This window comes from Pongo pygmaeus, chromosome 3 (genome assembly GCF_028885625.2).
Source record: "Pongo pygmaeus isolate AG05252 chromosome 3, NHGRI_mPonPyg2-v2.0_pri, whole genome shotgun sequence".
NCBI classification, from domain to species: Eukaryota; Metazoa; Chordata; class Mammalia; order Primates; family Hominidae; genus Pongo; species Pongo pygmaeus.
Genome location: NC_072376.2, coordinates 41,078,173 through 41,096,440, shown reverse-complemented (window position 1 = coordinate 41,096,440; position 18,268 = coordinate 41,078,173). Strand labels below are relative to the sequence as shown.

The window sequence follows — 18,268 nt, the reverse complement described above, 5'->3', positions numbered from 1 at the left end:
CATTAAAAAGAAAAAGGAGATACAACATGTTATCTGGAAAAATTACCAAGATATATCACTAAGTTCAAAATGACAGCAACAAAAACCAAGTACAGAACACCATGACTATATGATCATCACCTTTGTGAAATAAAAACCAACACAAATCCAGATAGATACATCATACTTATATGTATCTCTGTGTGGACATGTGTGCAAGTGTGTGCATATACATGTACAAACATATATTCTGCCCCTACCCCAAGAAATTATTGGAAAGTGATTACAATGGAGATTTGCCCTTTTAATTTGGTGTCTTTCTGAACAATTCAATTTTTCTAACCTTATAGCATCTATAACTTTTATTTATTCATTGAATGTCTATAGAAGCAGAGAAAATGGGCCTTGTTTTCTCTGGTAAATCCTGGTAAAACACTGCATTTAAAATATAAAATAAAGAAAAAATCATTTTTGTGGCCTACCTCCAAATCACTTTCTTATTTTTCAGCTCATTACAGGAACTCCATGGTTTTGAAATTAAAAGCAGTTAATGCCCTTTATATTTGTATATTTAAGAGAAAAATTCCTGGTCTTGAATTAAAAAGCTAATTTCCAAAAAAAAATGACAATGAATCACCCAACCTCTCAATTTAAAAAAATCTAGATGAAAAGAGGTCACTGTCACCCAGAATGGAGTTCAGGTTTGTTCTGTTGGCATCCTTCAAGCACTTTAAATTATGAAACAAACTCAGATCTACAGCGCTTTTCAAATCTTTCTGAGCAGTCCTTCAACCTAACAGTGCCCTCTTCTGGTTCCATAAATTACATTCAGCTGGTTCACTGTGGTTCACTGAGGTAGAGAAAAAGAATAATTTATGGAAGACGATAGGAAAAATCGCATTGAAATCTGAGAGAAAAGAGTTTACTTTTCCTTGTTAGCATATAAAAGCAAAAGTCCAGTTTAAATAAAATGTACGTAATTATTACCTATTATACATGTACTACATATGTTCATTTGTGTGTATATATTTATGATATATGGTATACTATTTGTATATTTTAATATATAAAATATATAGTATAAAAATTAATATCATGCATGATATAAATAGTCCAGTTTGACAGCAGCGGCTCTAAGTTGGAACTGTTTTGATCTCAAGTCAAATATTTATTATAAATCTAAACTACCTGGGTTTGATTAAATTTTTCTTTCCCATCATTTTATTAATAGGCATACATTTAACTGAATTTACTAAATCTATAGCTATAAAACAAATTACCTTCAATTTTTATTCTCAAAGTTTTCAGTCTTGCAGAGATTTGAGATCCATGTAAAAAGGCACTAAAAACGTGACTTCACTTTGAGAAACAGTCATTCTTGAATTTCACACTCCCTATCTTCACTCCAATTTTTTAAGAGTTTCTGACTGATGAATCTGCACTAAAAGGTCTTCTGCTGTCTAGGTCACCCACCAGAAGGACTGTACTCATGATGGAGAATGAGGAAACATTCCGAGGCAAGCCACTGGCCATTTTCAGATTTTCTAAATAGCGGCTAGGCAACAGCACCCCCTGCTGCCCCCCAAACTAACATGCACCTTCCACAGTAGGAGGCCCGGATGCAAGACGGGAAAGCAGGCTTCTCACTTACTAAGGCAGCAAATAGTTTGTTAAGCGCATATTGTTACTAAGGTATTGTAGAGGTGGGAGGTGGGGAAGAATCCACAGAGAAGTAGAACCCTCATTGTTGTCTCTCAAGGAACTTTCCATTCAGTTGGCAACACATATGATGTAATGAAACTCCTGAATGTAGGGCGTGGAGACATTCATGAGTTGGTGCTCGATCTGATAAACAGTGGAGAGCCACTCTTCACATTTAACCATCCCCAAATGGTGCCAGTCGTCTAAAGACATGCCTGAACAAGTGAACAGTGTTTGACAGACCTTATATCTCCTTTCTATCGCACCAAAATCGCTGTAGTGAGCTCAGGCAATGTTTTGACTTGCTGGTGTGCTGATGCACTTCAGGATAAAAAGAATTGGTCCACATTGTAGCAATAACTTCCAGGAAGAAAAGTTTAAAAAAAAACTTTTCTTTTTTAACCTAGATGTTAAGAAACCTTTCTCTCAGATTAGAGTGTCAACGGCTGGGGAAAAATATTTGAATTCCTAAATTGGGTCCTATGGAAGACATATGATTACACTCGGTCATCATGAGGTGTTCTCCCCAGTACTTACTTCTGGATCGCATGTAGCAATCATTACAGTTCAGGAGACCATTTCGAATCCTAACATCCGTCCCACTCACTGCATCTCCAAGCTGGCCTTTACAAATTCCACACTATAGGGTAAAAAGAACAGACATCATAAGATGCATAAGGAATTGTTTCTTTATAATGCTTACTGTTTATGTGAATAGCACAATAATCCCTTCTACAATCACCACATTTGTGGAGCATCTATTATGTGTAAGATGCTGCACCAGTGTCAACTTACAGCCAAAGCAAATATACAGTTAGCATTTTAGCTTAATTCCTTGCATTTTACAGAGAAGGACACTGGTTCAGTGAGGTTTGTTGGCTTGTCCCTGGGTTGTGGAGCTGATAAGTGGTAGCAGGTTGACTCCAAAGCCTAGCATCTTAACCTCTATCATACACCGTTTCTCAATCAAAATGGAAGAACCATTTTAAACGCATTAAACCCTAGTGGCTTTAAATAAACACATGGCCAACGAGTTATTAATTGAAACGTGTCCATCGATAATCTTTAAAGGCTTGCCAGCATTGTTGCTAAGTTCTACCAGATCAAAATTTCTAGGAAGTAGCTGTTCCCTTTTTTTATTTTATTTATTTTTTAAGACAGTGTCTCGCTCTGTTGGCCAGGCTGGAGTGCAGTGGCATGATCTCAGCTCACTGCAACCTCCACTTCCTGGGCTCAAGCAATTCTCCTGCCTCAGCCTCCTGAGTAGATGGGATTACAGGCGTGTGCCACCATGCCTGGCTATTTTTTTTTTTTTTTGTATTTTTAGTAGAGATGGAATTTCACCATGTTGGCCAGGCTGGTCTCGAACTTCTGACCTCAGGTTATCTGCTCACCTTGGCCTCCCAAAGTGCTGGGATTACAGGTGTGAGCCACCGTGCCCAGCCTGCTGTCCCATTTTATATTTCCACATTAAAGGCAGTGATATTCAGAGCAACAAATCCACTGGGAATTTCCACCAACACAGGCGGAGTGCAGAAAGAGACTGTAGGATATACTTGGATGTTTGTACCAGAAGGGTACAAAGGCAGTGGAAGTTGGTCTGGGTGCCAGCCTCTTGCAGGGGGACCAGGATCTATCCCCTAATTCATGCTCTAAGGTGACCTGGGACAGAGTGAAGCTTCATCCAAATTATGTTACAAGCTGCCTCTACATTGCAAGAGTGGGGAATAAATCCAAGAGGGGATGTACCTTAAAGCATCAGGCCAGCTCCAGGAAGTGAATGATCAGAGTGAATAAAGGCCTTGAGAGTTAAGAAGGCAAGTCTCCTGACCCTTGAGAATCTGCAAAGAGCCCTTACCACCTTGCTTATTTCTAGTCCTGATAAAGTTTCTGAGAACAGAATGCAGTGTTGAAACATATTATCTTGGCAAAACTACAAATCTTAAAAAGCATATTCCTTGAGCCTCAAAACATCCCTAGACCATTTAGGACATACATTATCTAGGTTAATCTTTACAATGAGAATATTTTTGCTTGTCCTTTGTGGAATGGTTCTCTATAGAAATAAAATAAAACTTAGGAAACTGTGGTCTCATTCTAATACTTTTGACAAATGAAATCTAAAATAAGTATCTATGTTGTGTTTTGCCTATGATAAATCTTGCTTTCAAGTGATTACTGGTATTATTAAATTAGTAATTTGGGGACAACTTCACTGACTTTCTCTTAGCTTATAGGCAAAGTGGGAGTAATTTTAAACCCAGGCAAATTTACTTCATAGCCAAGGAAACTACCAACAAGAAATAAAAGAAAATTCAAGAAGGGAAAAGAAAGTATGTCAGGATTATGCAGACCAAGAAATTACTCCTCCTCAGAGACAGAGGGTTAGCCTTCAAAAATTGTATATTATTTTGAAATGTGTCCATGAGTGGAAAATAAAGACAGGATATGCTGATATAGTCCAGCTTATAAATTTCATAATAAATCAGGTATAACTGGTTAACTCACCTACTTATTACCAAGAGATCTGGGACTAGAATCTAGAACTCCTCATTTTCAGTTTATTCACTAATTCATTCACCTAAAAATATTTATTGACACCTACTCTGCTAGGTAGAGAGAAAAGAACGGTAACCAAGACAGACATGGTCCCTGCCCTTACGGAGTTTATTAGAGGAGATAATATTTAAATAATTCAATAATCAGTAATAAGGACCAAGAAAGGTTCTATAAGGACCTATAACAAAGGCAACTTAGTCTGGGTGGGCAGGGCAGCTTTTTCAAGGGAGTGATATTTAATCTAAGATTACAGACATATTCATTTTGAGACCTACAATTTTCTAACTAGCCACTTAATTGACAGACAATTTTCCACTAGGTCAAAGACTAAAACCCTTTCACATTAAGTCATAAGAGTTTAAGAAACAGCACAGACATTACATTCCAAATAAATCCACATGGCCCTAAAAGATTTGGAAGAACATCATCCTCCCCAGCATCCCATTCTCCTGCTGGAGTATATGTTCTTTAGCAACAAAAACCGTTTTGTAAGGACAAATTGCACAAACCTTTCTGCTTCTTCTAATCTGACATCCCAAAGGGATTCGTGATAGGAGAGTTTCATTCTGAAGGAATGTCTATACAACCTAGACAGTGAGACCTCACAGACAAAGCCCTCCAGAATTTCCAAGAGGCATTTTTCAGCACAGAACGATGCCAAAAGACATCACGAAGTTGCGTCTAGAGAGCAAAGCAGTAAGTACGTACCCTGAAACACTGGATGTGAAAATAGAGATTGAGGGTCTCGATGATCATCGCAGCTCCTTTACCCAAAGGAAGCCCACAGGAAGAGCACAGCTTCTTTCCACTTATAGACCTAGGTTAAAAAATATACATAACAATAAAAACTTCAGTTTAGAATACCTGGTCAAACACACAGACATGTAACCTCATGCAAAAATGAAAATATGGATTTTTAAGATGCCTATATCATGAATGAAATGAGAATGACAGAACTGATGATGAATAGGAGATTAAACATTAGATATAAATGGCAAACAACTGCCAGACTAAATATACTGGGTCTCCACTGTGGTACTGAATCTGGTGTGTGTGTTTAAGTTATCAGGTTATTTGTTTCAAGAAGTTTGTGTTGTAGTCTATTCAAATGCCTCAACATGATTCAATATATTTGTTATACTTTTTTATAAGTCCTAAAAGATAACTGAGTTTCGCTTTGCTAGGATTTCAATATTGCTTTTAAATTTCCCATAAGTGGTTCACTGGTCCACTATAGCATTTCTTTTTACTTATTAAGAAAACAACATTTTTGTTTGAAAATACAGCAGACTAGGCAGAGGGCCCAGAGAGGTGAGATCTAATGTCTGCTCTGTCACCAAGTTCTCTGATCTGGTGTAATAAACTAACTTTGGGTTTCTCTTTCACCTTTTAATATGAAAGGATTGGACCAGATTATCTCTACAACTTCTTCCAGTGCAAACACTCTGTGAATGAAGGCACTTGCCTTCTCTCTAAACTGTAAGCCTCTTGAGGGCAGGACTGCACCTACCTCCTCTCTGTACCCCTGCAGCATCCACTACAGTGCCCAGCAATGGACTGGAACCAAACCAGCAGAGCAAAACCAGATGAGAGGACACCTTTAGCAACCCATCTGAAACTAGACAGCTGTCCTCTGAAAGGCAGCTTTTATACAACTAAGATCACATTGCAATGATGCCAAATGTCTGAGAAACTCTTGGAATTACACAAGGAATTTAAAAATATGCAATATCATTTGAAAACCAGCAGGATACAGAGGGACAGGAGAAACAGAAAGGAAGACAGTAGAAAAGAGGAAGAGTTCCCCTAATCAAATGCTATTTATTAGGATTTCCCTCTTATCCAGTAGTTAAATGAAATTTCTACATCAAAGAAAATCTCTGAGCACTCAGTAATTTGTCTCTCCAGGGAACGAGAATTCAGGCGGCTTTTAAAAATATCACGGGGCCCAGTTAATGTCCAGAAGTCATCATTAGAGAGCTGGAATAGGTTAGAAGGATGAAGTTTCGTTTGTCAGCCTCCGCCTGGTTCTCTATAAGAGCCATCAGCGGATCCTGCCTAGAAGGGCTGAGCCCTCTTGAAGGGAAAGGCGCCAGCTTTGGAGCCTGGCGATTGTCTGGTGGATTTTATTATTAGATTGGAGGTTCCACACAATGTAATTAAAGCCCTATGGCCATAGCGGCACCAATGTCACAGGCCTGACTTTTTCTTTTGCAGCTGATAAATCTGCAGGCAGATGGACAATGTTGTCTTTCCTCTTGCCTCTGTGTGTGTGTAGGAAGAGATGTGGATGGAGACATCCCTCAAAATCATTTGGCAAGCGCTAATTCAGTTGAAATGATGCTTGGCAAGCTCTAGTCACAACAAAGCAGCCTCAGAAAGGCCTGCTGACCTCTTGTACCTGTTTGGTGACTGACCAGGAGGGGTGGGAGAACAGGGAGAGAAAGGCCCAGCCTGGAAGTGCTCTCGGGGACTTTTCCTGTAATGTGGTAAAGGAGTCAAAAATTATGACAAGCAAAGAGAAGCCAAACTCCATTAAAAAAAGACATTTTAGATTAGGAAAATAAAATAAAACAAAACAAAACTTTCTTGACAACCAAATCAAAGACCACAGCATTTCCTGGCAGTATTTTTTTTTTTAATGAACAAAAATAGTAATAATGTCTAGCAAGAATTGTACGTGTATTAGCTACATAAAATCAAAACCAGGTTGGCATGCTGGCATTGCTGAACAGAAAAGACAGAATATTTTTATAATCTTTATTTTTTAGTTAATTTCTTCATTCGCTAAAATTGCCAGGTTGTTTTTTAAGTTGCTAGCCAAACTGCTTTGGCATGCTAATTAGATATAAAAACAATGGACTCTGTGGAAGGGGAAAGATGAGGAGGGATCCAGGGCAGATCTTCAAGGAGAGCCCAGAGATAAAGGGCAGAACTTAAAGGAGCTATTTTCAGTGACTTCTCTTATCAACAGATTCATTATGGATAAGTGGGATGAAGGGTCATGTTCAAAACAGGTAACAACTGATATGTTGTGGGCATCAACAAGTCAGAATAGCCCCCAGCTAGAAGATACTAGAAGGGTTGTACGTGAGCCCTGCCTGTGATTAAGCCATCAGCTCTGGGCTCTTGCTTTTAAAAGTTAATATCATTTGTAAAGAAAAGGGGTAGAACACAGAAAAGAACAAGGGAAAGAAAAATACCAACACAGAAGTGAACGGCGTGTGAGTCCATGTGTCTTCCTCTTTCAGCATAACTCCCTGATCCCGCTTCCCACCCAAACCTCCCTCGCCAGGGAATGCTTGTCTTCTCCAAATATCACATTTTCATGTAACACTCTAAAGTATAAGTACCAATGCTTTAAAAAAGATTAAACATCACTGCAATAATCAACAACAATAGTGATTACTTCTAGGCAATTTTAGCTTCTATTGATTCTGAGTGTCATATAGACAAATAGAAATGAAACTGGATAGACATAAGAGAAACAGAGGAAATGGTTCAAATATTGCATTGGGAAAAAGGAAAATGTAACAAGAAAAATAAGGCAATAAATAAGTATTTTTCTCTTACAAAACAAGTTATCATCATCATCATCATCATCATCACCTACACTTACTATTAGCCAGGCACAAAACCCTATGAGGTAGGGACTATTGTCATTCCCATTTTATAAATAAGGCAGAGAAAGGTTAAGTAATTTGCTCAAGGTCCAATGTAGGCAAGTGGCTGAGTCAAAATCTGAATTGAGGTGGTCTGGCCCAAGGTAGAATGATTGGTTACAGTACTATGAATGTTAACATTTTAAACATTGGATTATAAGGTATCTCTGGCTCAAATATGATCTTACTGTGAAACTGAGGGTTCATTTTGAATTCCTCTACTACTTAATCAGTTAAATAATTTGGATAAGTTATTTAACGTCCCTGAGCCTCAATTTCGTCATCTATAAAATGGCAGGAACAATCTCATTAAGTTATTAGAAGAGTTCAGTGAGTTAATGGATGAAAAGGAGAGAAATATATGTAAACTCTTCAACTGAGTGCCTATTATATTGAAATGGTTCAAACATGATAGAGACTATTATTGTCAAAAATACTTTCTTACAAAACTAATACAGCTCAGGTAATTACCTTACAGGAGAGCATAATAATGACAGAATAACATTTTTTTCCTTGAACGAAATTTTGTCCACAGGCTCTGAGGCAATTTAACTCAGATGAATTACAAACACAACAGGCCTGCACCTGCTTTCCAATGTTTAAATTTGTGGGCTAAAGACATAACTTTGCCTATTACAACTCGATAAATTCAGAGTGCATATTTACTTGCCAGAAAGACTGTCCCAAACTTCCATTTATATTGACTACCTTGTCAATGAGATTTAATGGAGAGAAAGTACAAAAATGCTGCTGTCATCTTGCCATCTCACATTTTTCATTCTTCCCCCTTCTAACTAAATGAATTTTTCAGAAAGGGAATCCCACAACCATCGTGTCTGGTTACTCACTTCCGCCTTTCACTGGGAGACTCCATCTGATGGTTAATGCTTTTATCCAGTGGGAGGGTTTTTGGCTTCACATCTTCTGAACTGTGCATTGGATTTGATATCTGCTGATTCTGGGATGGATCTGAGGCTAATTAAAGAACATAAATGTAGGGCACAGTAAAATCACCTTACTACCTAGAAGTCACCTTTCTTTAAAGTGCTAATAATGCCTGTTGAGGTTTTATAGCGATTTCATGCAGGTCTTGGGTACATGGTGGTTAGAGAGGCCACTTAAATCACTGCATCGTGATTTAGTTTTGGAAACAAAGGAGGTCAGGAACCATGCCCGTTCCCCTCGCTGATTTCTGATGTCATAAAACAGTGCTTTAAAATACTGACTTCTTATGCATGAAAGAAAGCAAATCTGGGTAGATACAATTATAACCTGGAACATCATTTCTAAAACACAGTGAACACCCATTGCTTTCTCTGACTCATGGATCACACCAACTGTGATGTGGTTTAAATACATAGGGCACCTGAATGGTATTCAGCTTGCAGGATATCTCTGTTTGGGAACACGCACAAATCTATGCTTATGTATTATAATCAACCCAGGTAAATATCTGTATAGATAACAGGCTAAAAAATTTAAGGCAAAATTCATTAATTCCACCATTAAAAAATGTTTATTTGGTCAGCCAGATTTGCTTTGGCAATAAACACATTTACCAGGGTCACTCTTTCATCCTCTTAGCTCACTCCTCCTCTTTATATCATTCAACATTTGAAGTTTCAGTTATCTAGGAATGATCCTGAAGACCCTCGGCATGCAGAATTTGATCATTTTGGCAAGGAATACATTTGAATTTTGTTGTGGTGAGCCAGAAGCATGGGAGGCACAGGTGGGAATGAGGGTGAAATGGCAATGGGAGCCGATGGGACCTTCCCAACATTCCAGCACCCACATCTCACCCGGCTTTGGGGATTCCACTCCTCCATAAGCATTTTATGGGGAGATTATGTCCAATGGTGGAATTGGGAATTTGAGGAAGTCTCAGAATGCACTATTTATGAAGGTCAAGGGTTTTCTGTAAAGTTACATTTTTTTTTTAAGTGAGAACACGCTCTCAGGTCTTACTGAGTCCCCAGCAAGTTCCTATAGAGTCTGAGCACACGATGGTAGGAGTTTATTCACTATATGTTGGGCATAAGCTAGAAGTCCAGGGCTTTTAGAGAGAAGCCTGCAGCCAGCAGAGATCATAGCTTTCTGGACAATGTGGGGGTCTTACAACAATTTAAACATTGAATGAAACTGGTCTTCTCCATTCTTACCCTGAGCAAGCTGTGGGTTTGTTCCACAGTGTGGGGCCCCAGCCTCGGTATCCAGCTGATGGTCTTCATGGACTCCTTTTGATACAGGGTTCCCAGAATGAGCCAAGGCCCCTTCAGTTAGGCTGTTAAAATAAAGAGGTATACTTCAGAACAGAGAGAAAAGTAACTGAATCAAACTTCTTGGTCCTATAACTTAAAGGATGGAAGTACCAATTACAATATAAAAAAAGAGATGAGACTGTTTATTTATTCTATTTTAAAATAGATTTAAAATGATAAAGTACTACAAATTTCTATTATCCACCCGTTTAACAAGCTCAACAAACTATCATTTCTGATGCCTTCTCTGTCCACAAAGGTCTTCATTCTAATAATTTCAAGGAATGCCAGAGCTAACCTGATGTTCACAAGAAAGGACTTACTGTAAAAATAATTTAGCCACATGGAACCTTTGAAGACCATGGTAACTCACTGGCCTTTCAGTGGCTTCTGTGTGCAAAGAATGAACAAATGGAGGAAATAAAAGGAAAGTTTTTCTGGTGAAAACAGGGACAGCCTGGAGAACTAGCTAAAATTTATGTAAAATGCCTGTCTGGAGAAATTGCAAAAATGCAAAAAATTGCAAAAATGGAGGTCAAAGGTTTTCTGTAAAGTTACATTTTTTTGTACATTTTGTAAATAGCTTATCAGCATCATTCAGATCTTCCTGACTAGTGGTTTTCATTGCATAAAACTGAAAAGTCCCTTCAAAGAGTTTAAACTGGAAAGTCATCCAAGGGCTCTACAGTTTCTGCACATAGCCCTGAGCACCTGTAGCTTACAATTTAACCAGTCTTCTAGCTGATGAGCATAGGAGAATTCTCAGAGCAAAATCCCACCAGGAAAGCTCTGCTCCCAGCCAGCCTTTCAAGTTGTCCAGTCTTTGAAAATGACACATAACCTTTCATGCCTCAGATCCCTCTGGGATGCTGTGTGTGTGCACATGCATGCACTCTTGCCAAGACCTAGCTGGTAACTCAGAGCCCCAGAGGAAAACATCTTTCTCATGAAGAACATGTTGGTGGCAGAGCACTGCCAGCTTCTTGGGCTTTCTGTGGGTCCCTTCTAGGTAAGGGATGGGGTGGGGTGGCATGAATAAACCCATTACAACCCTCAGCCACAACCAGAGTCTGCTCCAGTATGAGCTAGTTTTGAGTGCTCCAGCGGTCTCTAGCTGTCCTTTTCTGATCTCCCATGGAACACAGTAGAGCATGGGTGGGGTGACTACCCATAACCAATTGATTAGTTGGTTATGCTTTATATTATCACCAGAGCAAACATGATTTCTTATAGCTCAGGGGATAATAATGGCCAACTTCAGGTCCACAGTGAAACCACAGTGGTGGGACCCCAGGTTCTCATTTCAATTTCTATTGCTCCAGACACATTCATCATTTCAAGTGAGTAATATTTAGGTCTGGGGCTTTGAATCAGCTTTTGAAGACTGATACTGTCCCCCTTTGTTTAAAAAAGAGTTTGCCTATTTAAAAATAAGGCTATTTAGGCCAGCCATGGTGGCTCACACCTGTAATCCCAGTACTTTGGGAGGTGGAGGCAGGTGGATCACCTGAGGTCAGGAGTTCAAGACCAGCTTGACCAACATGACAAAACCCCATCTCTACCAAAAATACAAAAATTAGCTGGGCGTGGTGGCACGTGCCTGTAGTCCCAGCTACTTGGGAGGCTGAAGCAGGAGACTTGCTTGAACCTGGGTGGTGGCAGTTACAGTGAGCCAAGATCGCACCACAGCACTCCAGCCTGAGACAGAGTGAGACTCTGTCTCAAGAAAAAAAGAAAAAAAAATAAGGCTATTTATATTCAAAAGCATAAGGGCACTGATTTTAGACCTATTACAAAATACATCCAAATAATATGTAATGTATTACTGGAACATTCATTTCGAAGCTGACTATAATTTGCATCAGCAATGAGTACCCTTCCTGGGTGTGCACGAGCAGAGCCCAGCTTTGTACATTTTCATGGATGGCTTGGGATGGGCTCATACCTGCCCTTCTCCTCCAGTCGATCACTTTCCCTAGTCTTCAGCAGTAAGTCACTGTCATCTCCCTGGAATGATTTCTTCCATCTTCTGTCTTGTTTTTCATCTTGACAGTTTCCCAGGTCTATCTTATTCTAAGGAGAAAAACAATGAAAATCTTAAGTATAAATTTTAAACACACTGTATAACCCTTATCTCTGGCCAGGGATATTTGAAGTATTTTTCAATCATGTTACCTATAATTTAAAGAACAGTTGTCCAAATTAACTGAATAGCAACTGATTTCCAACTATTTGGAATAAATGTATAAGAATCTCTTTAGAAAGTTATCACAAAAGGGAATTGATTAGAAAATCCCTCTTTCAAACTAAAACAGTCATAGGACCACTCATTTCAGGACAAATGGTTTTCTGGTATCCACAGGTTATTTTCCTTTATGTGGATTATGGACTACCCAGGTCTTGATACAACTTCTGCCCTATACTTCCATCTTCTATGACCTTATTTGGGGGATGTGGAGGCAGACCAGACTTTATAGGCTCTCTCTGGCCTTCAAAGACAACCTGTAAATTTCTTGTGAATTTTTGTTTGTTTTTAGTGCTGTCCTACATAAGTTCATTTTATTTATTTATTTAGGTTTTTTAATTTGTTGTTTTGTTTTTAAGTTTTGGGGTACATATGCAGGATGTGTAGGTTTGTTACACAGATAAACATGTGCCATGGTGGTTTGCTGCACCCATCACCTAAGTGTTAAGCCCAGCATGCATTAGATAGTTTTTTTTATTATTATTATTTCCTTTAGAGATAGGGTCTTGTTCTCTCACCCGGGCTGGAGTACAGTGGTGCAATGGCAAGATCATGTTCACTGCAGCCTTTACCTCCTTGGCTTAAGGGATCCTTCTGCCTCAGCCTCCCAGGCAGCTGGGACTACAGGTCTTGTGGAATGTAGGGGGTTAGAAGCAATTTTCATGGATGCCGGTGGAGAACATATTATTGACATCTTTGCTGCTGCCAAACAATGGAAAGGAATGTATAGTATGGCAGAGGGGAATAAATATATATTGAATGAATGAACGATCTGGCAACTGGGCTGTGAGAAGGATATTCCAGAATATGACTTCACTAATTGAGATCTTGCCAGCCAGGTGTGGAGAGACTTTGGCTTCCAGACTACTGGGATAGATCTTGCTGGGGTAATGACTTTACCACTCCCCAGGAAATGACTCTAGAATTTGGCTGCAGCAATGATAGAACAATGGGGTACAATGGCCACATAGTAGCTGATGTGATTCTAGGGGAATAGCTAGTCTTGGATTAAACTAGTGAGGCTGTTGGGTAACCTTGGTCTTGGAGTTTTGTACTTCTATTTAGGTTTATTTATTTCACAAATTGCTTTTAATCTGTGGTCTCACCATTGTCCCACCGCCTTCAGTCATGGAGGAAGAGGTAGACAGCTGGTCAGCGGAACTTGAAGAAACAGTAAATGGAACCACAGTGTCTTCAATTATCTTACGCTCCTAAGGGGAAGGACAGAAATCGATGAAAGGGGGGAAAATAAAAATCATATTTGTCAAGAGAAAAATGTCATTAATGCACTTTAGAAAAAAATCAGAATATGTTCGAACAAGCAGGGCATTTTAAAAAGTCTTATTTTCCAAAAGCATGCAAATCATATAACACTCTCCATGGGTAATAATTTAGAAATTAACATTTAATTTTGAAAAACAAAGACTCTGCAAATTAATTAGTTAGAGTGATACAAGAATCCTAATTAGAAATGCTATTAGGGATCTGATTATGCACAAAAAGTATTGTTGAATATAAAATTCACAATATTAATCATAAACAAACTTTAGATAATATACATAAAATGCAGCCCCCTTTAACTTATCTAATGTGTTCTGGCTTATTCATTTAAAAAACAAAATGAACCTAAACAAAATTCTCTTCTCCTCCAAATCTCTTTAGTGCTATACAGTAAATGCATTGATTCAGCCTCAAGATCAAAATTATCCTCATAAAATTAATTCACTATTACCAAACAACCAACAAACACACAAATGAATGGAACTGATTATTTCATGTCACCTCTCTAAGATCAATCAAGAATCTGACTGATGAGAGAACAGATGTAATTGTATCATCTCCCTTGACTGTGACTCAACACACCCTTACCACGAACTGTATTTGCGAGGAATTGTGGTCTTTTAGAACCTAAATGACATGACTGTTTTAAAGAGGTTGATGGGATTCTGCTGTCAGTAAAGAGTCAGACACAGCCACATGCATCCGCATGCCACAGACACAGAGAGTGTTGCTAGACTTTGAGGAATTGGGACAACAAGGTCAAATTCCTTCTTGGGAATTTCCTACCTCCTCATAGTATCTGCGTTCTTCTTCTTCCACCTCCTTTTGGGCCTTTTCCCACTCTTCTTTCAGCTTGTCCTGCTCCTTCTGGTATCTCTCCTGTTATGGAATTTCCATAGATTGTTCTCAACCGACCATTGCATATGTCATCAGGAATTTTCCCCCCTAAACCACCATGTACAATATGTTGCAAGATTATCTTCTTGTAAGGATTCTGAATCTAATTGATTCATGCAATAAAAAGGGAATATGGTTTTGTGGCACTCAAACATTTTGGGAACATAATCCAACGGACAGCAGTATTTTCTGCTGCTCATGTTTTGCTTATAGAAAGAGAAAAGATGGAAAGGTGGAACGCCTCATAAAATCTTCCTTCACTCAGGTTTTGTTCCAGGTGTGCTAAACCAATAGTTTGGTTTTACTGGACCCTTTAGAGATGAGTTTTGCCATTCCACTAATAGAAATGCATTGCTGTGAGGAGAGTGTAATAAAAGATGAAAAACCTTGAAGGTTTATTAGACACACAATACAGAAAGGTCCACCGTGGACAAGATGATAATTAGCTGAGTAGCTGAATTACTCTTTGCTTGTGACTATTCTACCAAAATAGAGTCTTCTTAGCTTTAAGTAACTTCTGAATTAAGAGCAGTTTTTAAACAGTCCATTAGAGTACTTCTTCAGAACTGCCATTTTTGCTTTCAGAAATAATGCAGCAGAAGTCACCATTTCTGGGGGGAAAAAAGAACATACTATGAATAAAAATGGTGTTCAAAATGTGACTGGAGTCCCTGATGGCTGATTAGAAGGAATGAATAAATGGGGATTAAAATTAATGCATAAAATGAGAAGTGACACTCCTGATGCCTTGGGAATGGCATCCTGACATGACAGAGACAAAGGAACTATTGATGTGTGGTGCACACACTCAAATATTTTAGGCTGACTATTGTCAATCCTCTTTTCGAGGCTGAAACAAGTCTGCTTCTGTCTTCATGGGGAAGCCACTGAGATTTCCTCCAGGTATCACCTGTTTTGTCGGTATCTTAGGAGCAGAAGGACTTTCTTGGCATTCTCTGGAGCCTGGTGTTCTTATTAACTCTAACAAAATCATTGTTGATCAACCCATGGCATGCTCTTTATTTCCTGGTAAAAATTTGTTATGAAAACCAAATATTGTAAAGTTTTAGAGAGGGACTTCAGGGGCTTTTTAGAATACAGGAAAGAGACCTTAAAACTACATAAAAGCTGAAAACAAGTAAAGCTTCTTAGGCTTCTTGGTTCTAGGAGCTTACATCACGTGTTCCCCTCACCAAGAGGATGAACTGATGATGCAGAGATGCAGAGAGTGAAAGATGTAGTATTTCACTCACACACACACACACACACACACACACACACACACACACACAATCTCTCTCTTTCTCACGCCCTGCCCTACAAACACCTTGGCCCACAACCCACGATGCCATATACCAGGCAACAAGTTAGGAACATAGGAGCAATACAAAGGCCTGGTGCCTGCCTCTGCTACCAGGGTCACCCCTTGGCATGTAATAGAGCACCACAGTGGGGAGCACATTTGCCTGACTTCACCATGTGGAAATTTGACTCTTGGCTGTTCACCATTTAGCTGGGGAATGAGCACCTAACTCTCCCAGAGACGAGCAGATGGTCAGGGGTGCACTGAGGTCTCACAATGGACCTCAAATCCCAGTAGCCCCGAGACTTTGATGAATCGGGTTCCTACTAACAGTTTGGTATTGAAAGCCTAACCTTCTGCAAGTTACAAAATGCCAAACTTAACAGGCAGAGCCAAAACCACACTACCATCTACTACTGCTATCTAAATCACCGTCTACCACCTCATCGCTGGGAAATAAGCCAAAAGGATTAGGAAAAAAAAAAAAAAGAAAGAAAAGAAAAAGTAAGTAAAATAAACTTGCATTAAGCATTGCTTTCTACACACTGTATGTTCTCACTCATAAGTGGGAGATGAACAATGAGAACACATGGACACAGGGAGGGGAACACCACACACTGGGGCCTGTCAGGGGTTGCGGGGCTAGGGGAGGGATAGCATTAGGAGAAATACCTAATGTAGATGACGGGTTGGTGGGTGCAGCAAACCACCATGACATGTGTATACCTATGTAACAAACCTGCCCGTTCTGCAAATGTATCCCAGAACTTAAAGTATAATTTAAAAAATGAACAAATGCCAAAAAAAGCATTGCTTTCTACAAGCAGCAGAAAGTCATCAAAATTAATGAGATTTAACATTATTTTCCTTTATTTATTTATTTATTTAATTATTTTTGTAAAATCAGTACCAGTGGGAATGTAGTGGAAGGAGCATGACTTTTAAAGTCATCCAGACTCGGATTTGAATCTGGTCTTGACAACTGTTAGTTGTGTAACCTTGGGCAATTAACTTAATTTCAGTGAACTTTCTTCAATTGCAAACAAGGGCTAATAAGACATACTTTGAAGTGCTGTTTGAGGATAAATGAAGTAAAAATGTCAAGCACTAACCTCAGTTCCTGGCACATCCCCGGTACCCAACATGGGTTAGTTCTTTAGGTTGCTAGGTTACCTTTCGAAGCCCTGTTAATCCATGAAACTGGCTCGAAGTGGGAGTATGATGAACTTACTACTAGAATTTTTCTAGAATTGATAATCAGCAGCTTTTACTCAAAGGTAGAGCAAACATTTCTTTTTCTTTTCTTTTTTTTTTTGTTTTTGAGACTGAGTTTTGTACTTGTCATCCAGGCTGGAGTGCAATGGCATGATCTCGGCTCACTGCAACCTCTGCCTCACGGATTCAAACAATTCTCCTGTCTCAGCCTCCCTAGCTGGGATTACAGGCATGTGCCACCACGCCCGGCTAATTTTGTATTTTTAGTAGAGATGGGGTTTCTCCATGTTGGTCGGGCTGGTCTCCAACTCCTGACCTCAGGTGATCCACTCACATCGGCTTTTTTTTTTTTGAAACATTCTCACTCTCTTGTCTAGGCTAGAGTGCAGTGGCACAATCTCAGCTCACTGCAACTTCTGCCTTCTGGGTTCAAGTTTTTCTCCTGTCTCAGCCTCCCGAGTAGCAGGAATTACAGCTGTGCACCACCACGCCCAGCTAATTTTTGTATTTTTGGTAGAGACGGGGTTTCGTCATGTTGGCCAGGCTGGTCTCCAACTGCTGACCTCAGGTGATGCACTCACATCGGCCTCCCAAAGTGCTGGGATTACAGTCGTGAGCCACCACACCCAGCCCTCAAAGGTAGAGCAAAAGTTTCTATTTAAGAAACTAGACTGAGGCTAAATTTTACTTCATTTGTATGCTAGCAGAGAGCTTTTAGATAATTCATTCCCACTGCTACTTGACCGGAAATTGATTGGCAACTAAGGAGGTGATGAATGGGTAGACTGGCCCTTAACCATACTTGGAAGGTTTTTTGGTTCAGTGTTAATATGAATGGTTTTTCATCATGTTTATTATTGCAGTCTTTGGCAGGAAGAATGAGACACAGGGTACCCTGTTACAAGGACACAAAATGAACTGACTTGAGACTCACTAACTTCTGAGAATAACTTGATTCCATTCATTTCCTGTGCTAAAAGCCTATTTAATGCAATGGAAAGAGGACAAAAAAGGAAAAACAAAAAAAGCAGCAAACCCCATCCTACCTGGAGCAAACGTTCCTGTTCCTGTTGCCATTTTTCCTGTCGCCTGCGCTCCTCTTCTGGGTCCCATGCCCAGAACTTAAACTGCTTAGAAAAATAAAGCCATGATCAGAATTGAGCCA

At 39.4% G+C, this 18,268-nt stretch overlaps 1 protein-coding gene across 21 annotated transcripts in view; it reads right to left on the bottom strand.

Moving 5' to 3' along the window:
* The window catches only part of LIMCH1 (LIM and calponin homology domains 1), a 339,876-nt gene that overhangs the window by 5,440 nt on the left and 316,168 nt on the right, over positions 1-18,268 (bottom strand). For 5 of the 21 annotated variants that reach the window (XM_054484468.2, XM_054484469.2, XM_054484463.2 and 2 more), the window contains 9 exons: positions 18,150-18,230; positions 14,475-14,567; positions 13,514-13,618; positions 12,108-12,235; positions 10,064-10,185; positions 8,750-8,876; positions 6,641-6,718; positions 4,948-5,056; positions 2,218-2,320 (listed from right to left, as the gene is read on the bottom strand). In XM_054484468.2, coding sequence (XP_054340443.1) covers positions 2,218-2,320; positions 4,948-5,056; positions 6,641-6,718; positions 8,750-8,876; positions 10,064-10,185; positions 12,108-12,235; positions 13,514-13,618; positions 14,475-14,567; positions 18,150-18,230 — 946 coding nt within the window. Of the gene's footprint in view, positions 1-2,217; positions 2,321-4,947; positions 5,057-6,631; positions 6,719-8,749; positions 8,877-10,063; positions 10,186-12,107; positions 12,236-13,513; positions 13,619-14,474; positions 14,568-18,149; positions 18,234-18,268 lie in introns of all 21 variants that reach the window. The other 16 variants (XM_054484464.2, XM_054484462.2, XM_063663605.1 and 13 more) reach the window with 8 other exon arrangements.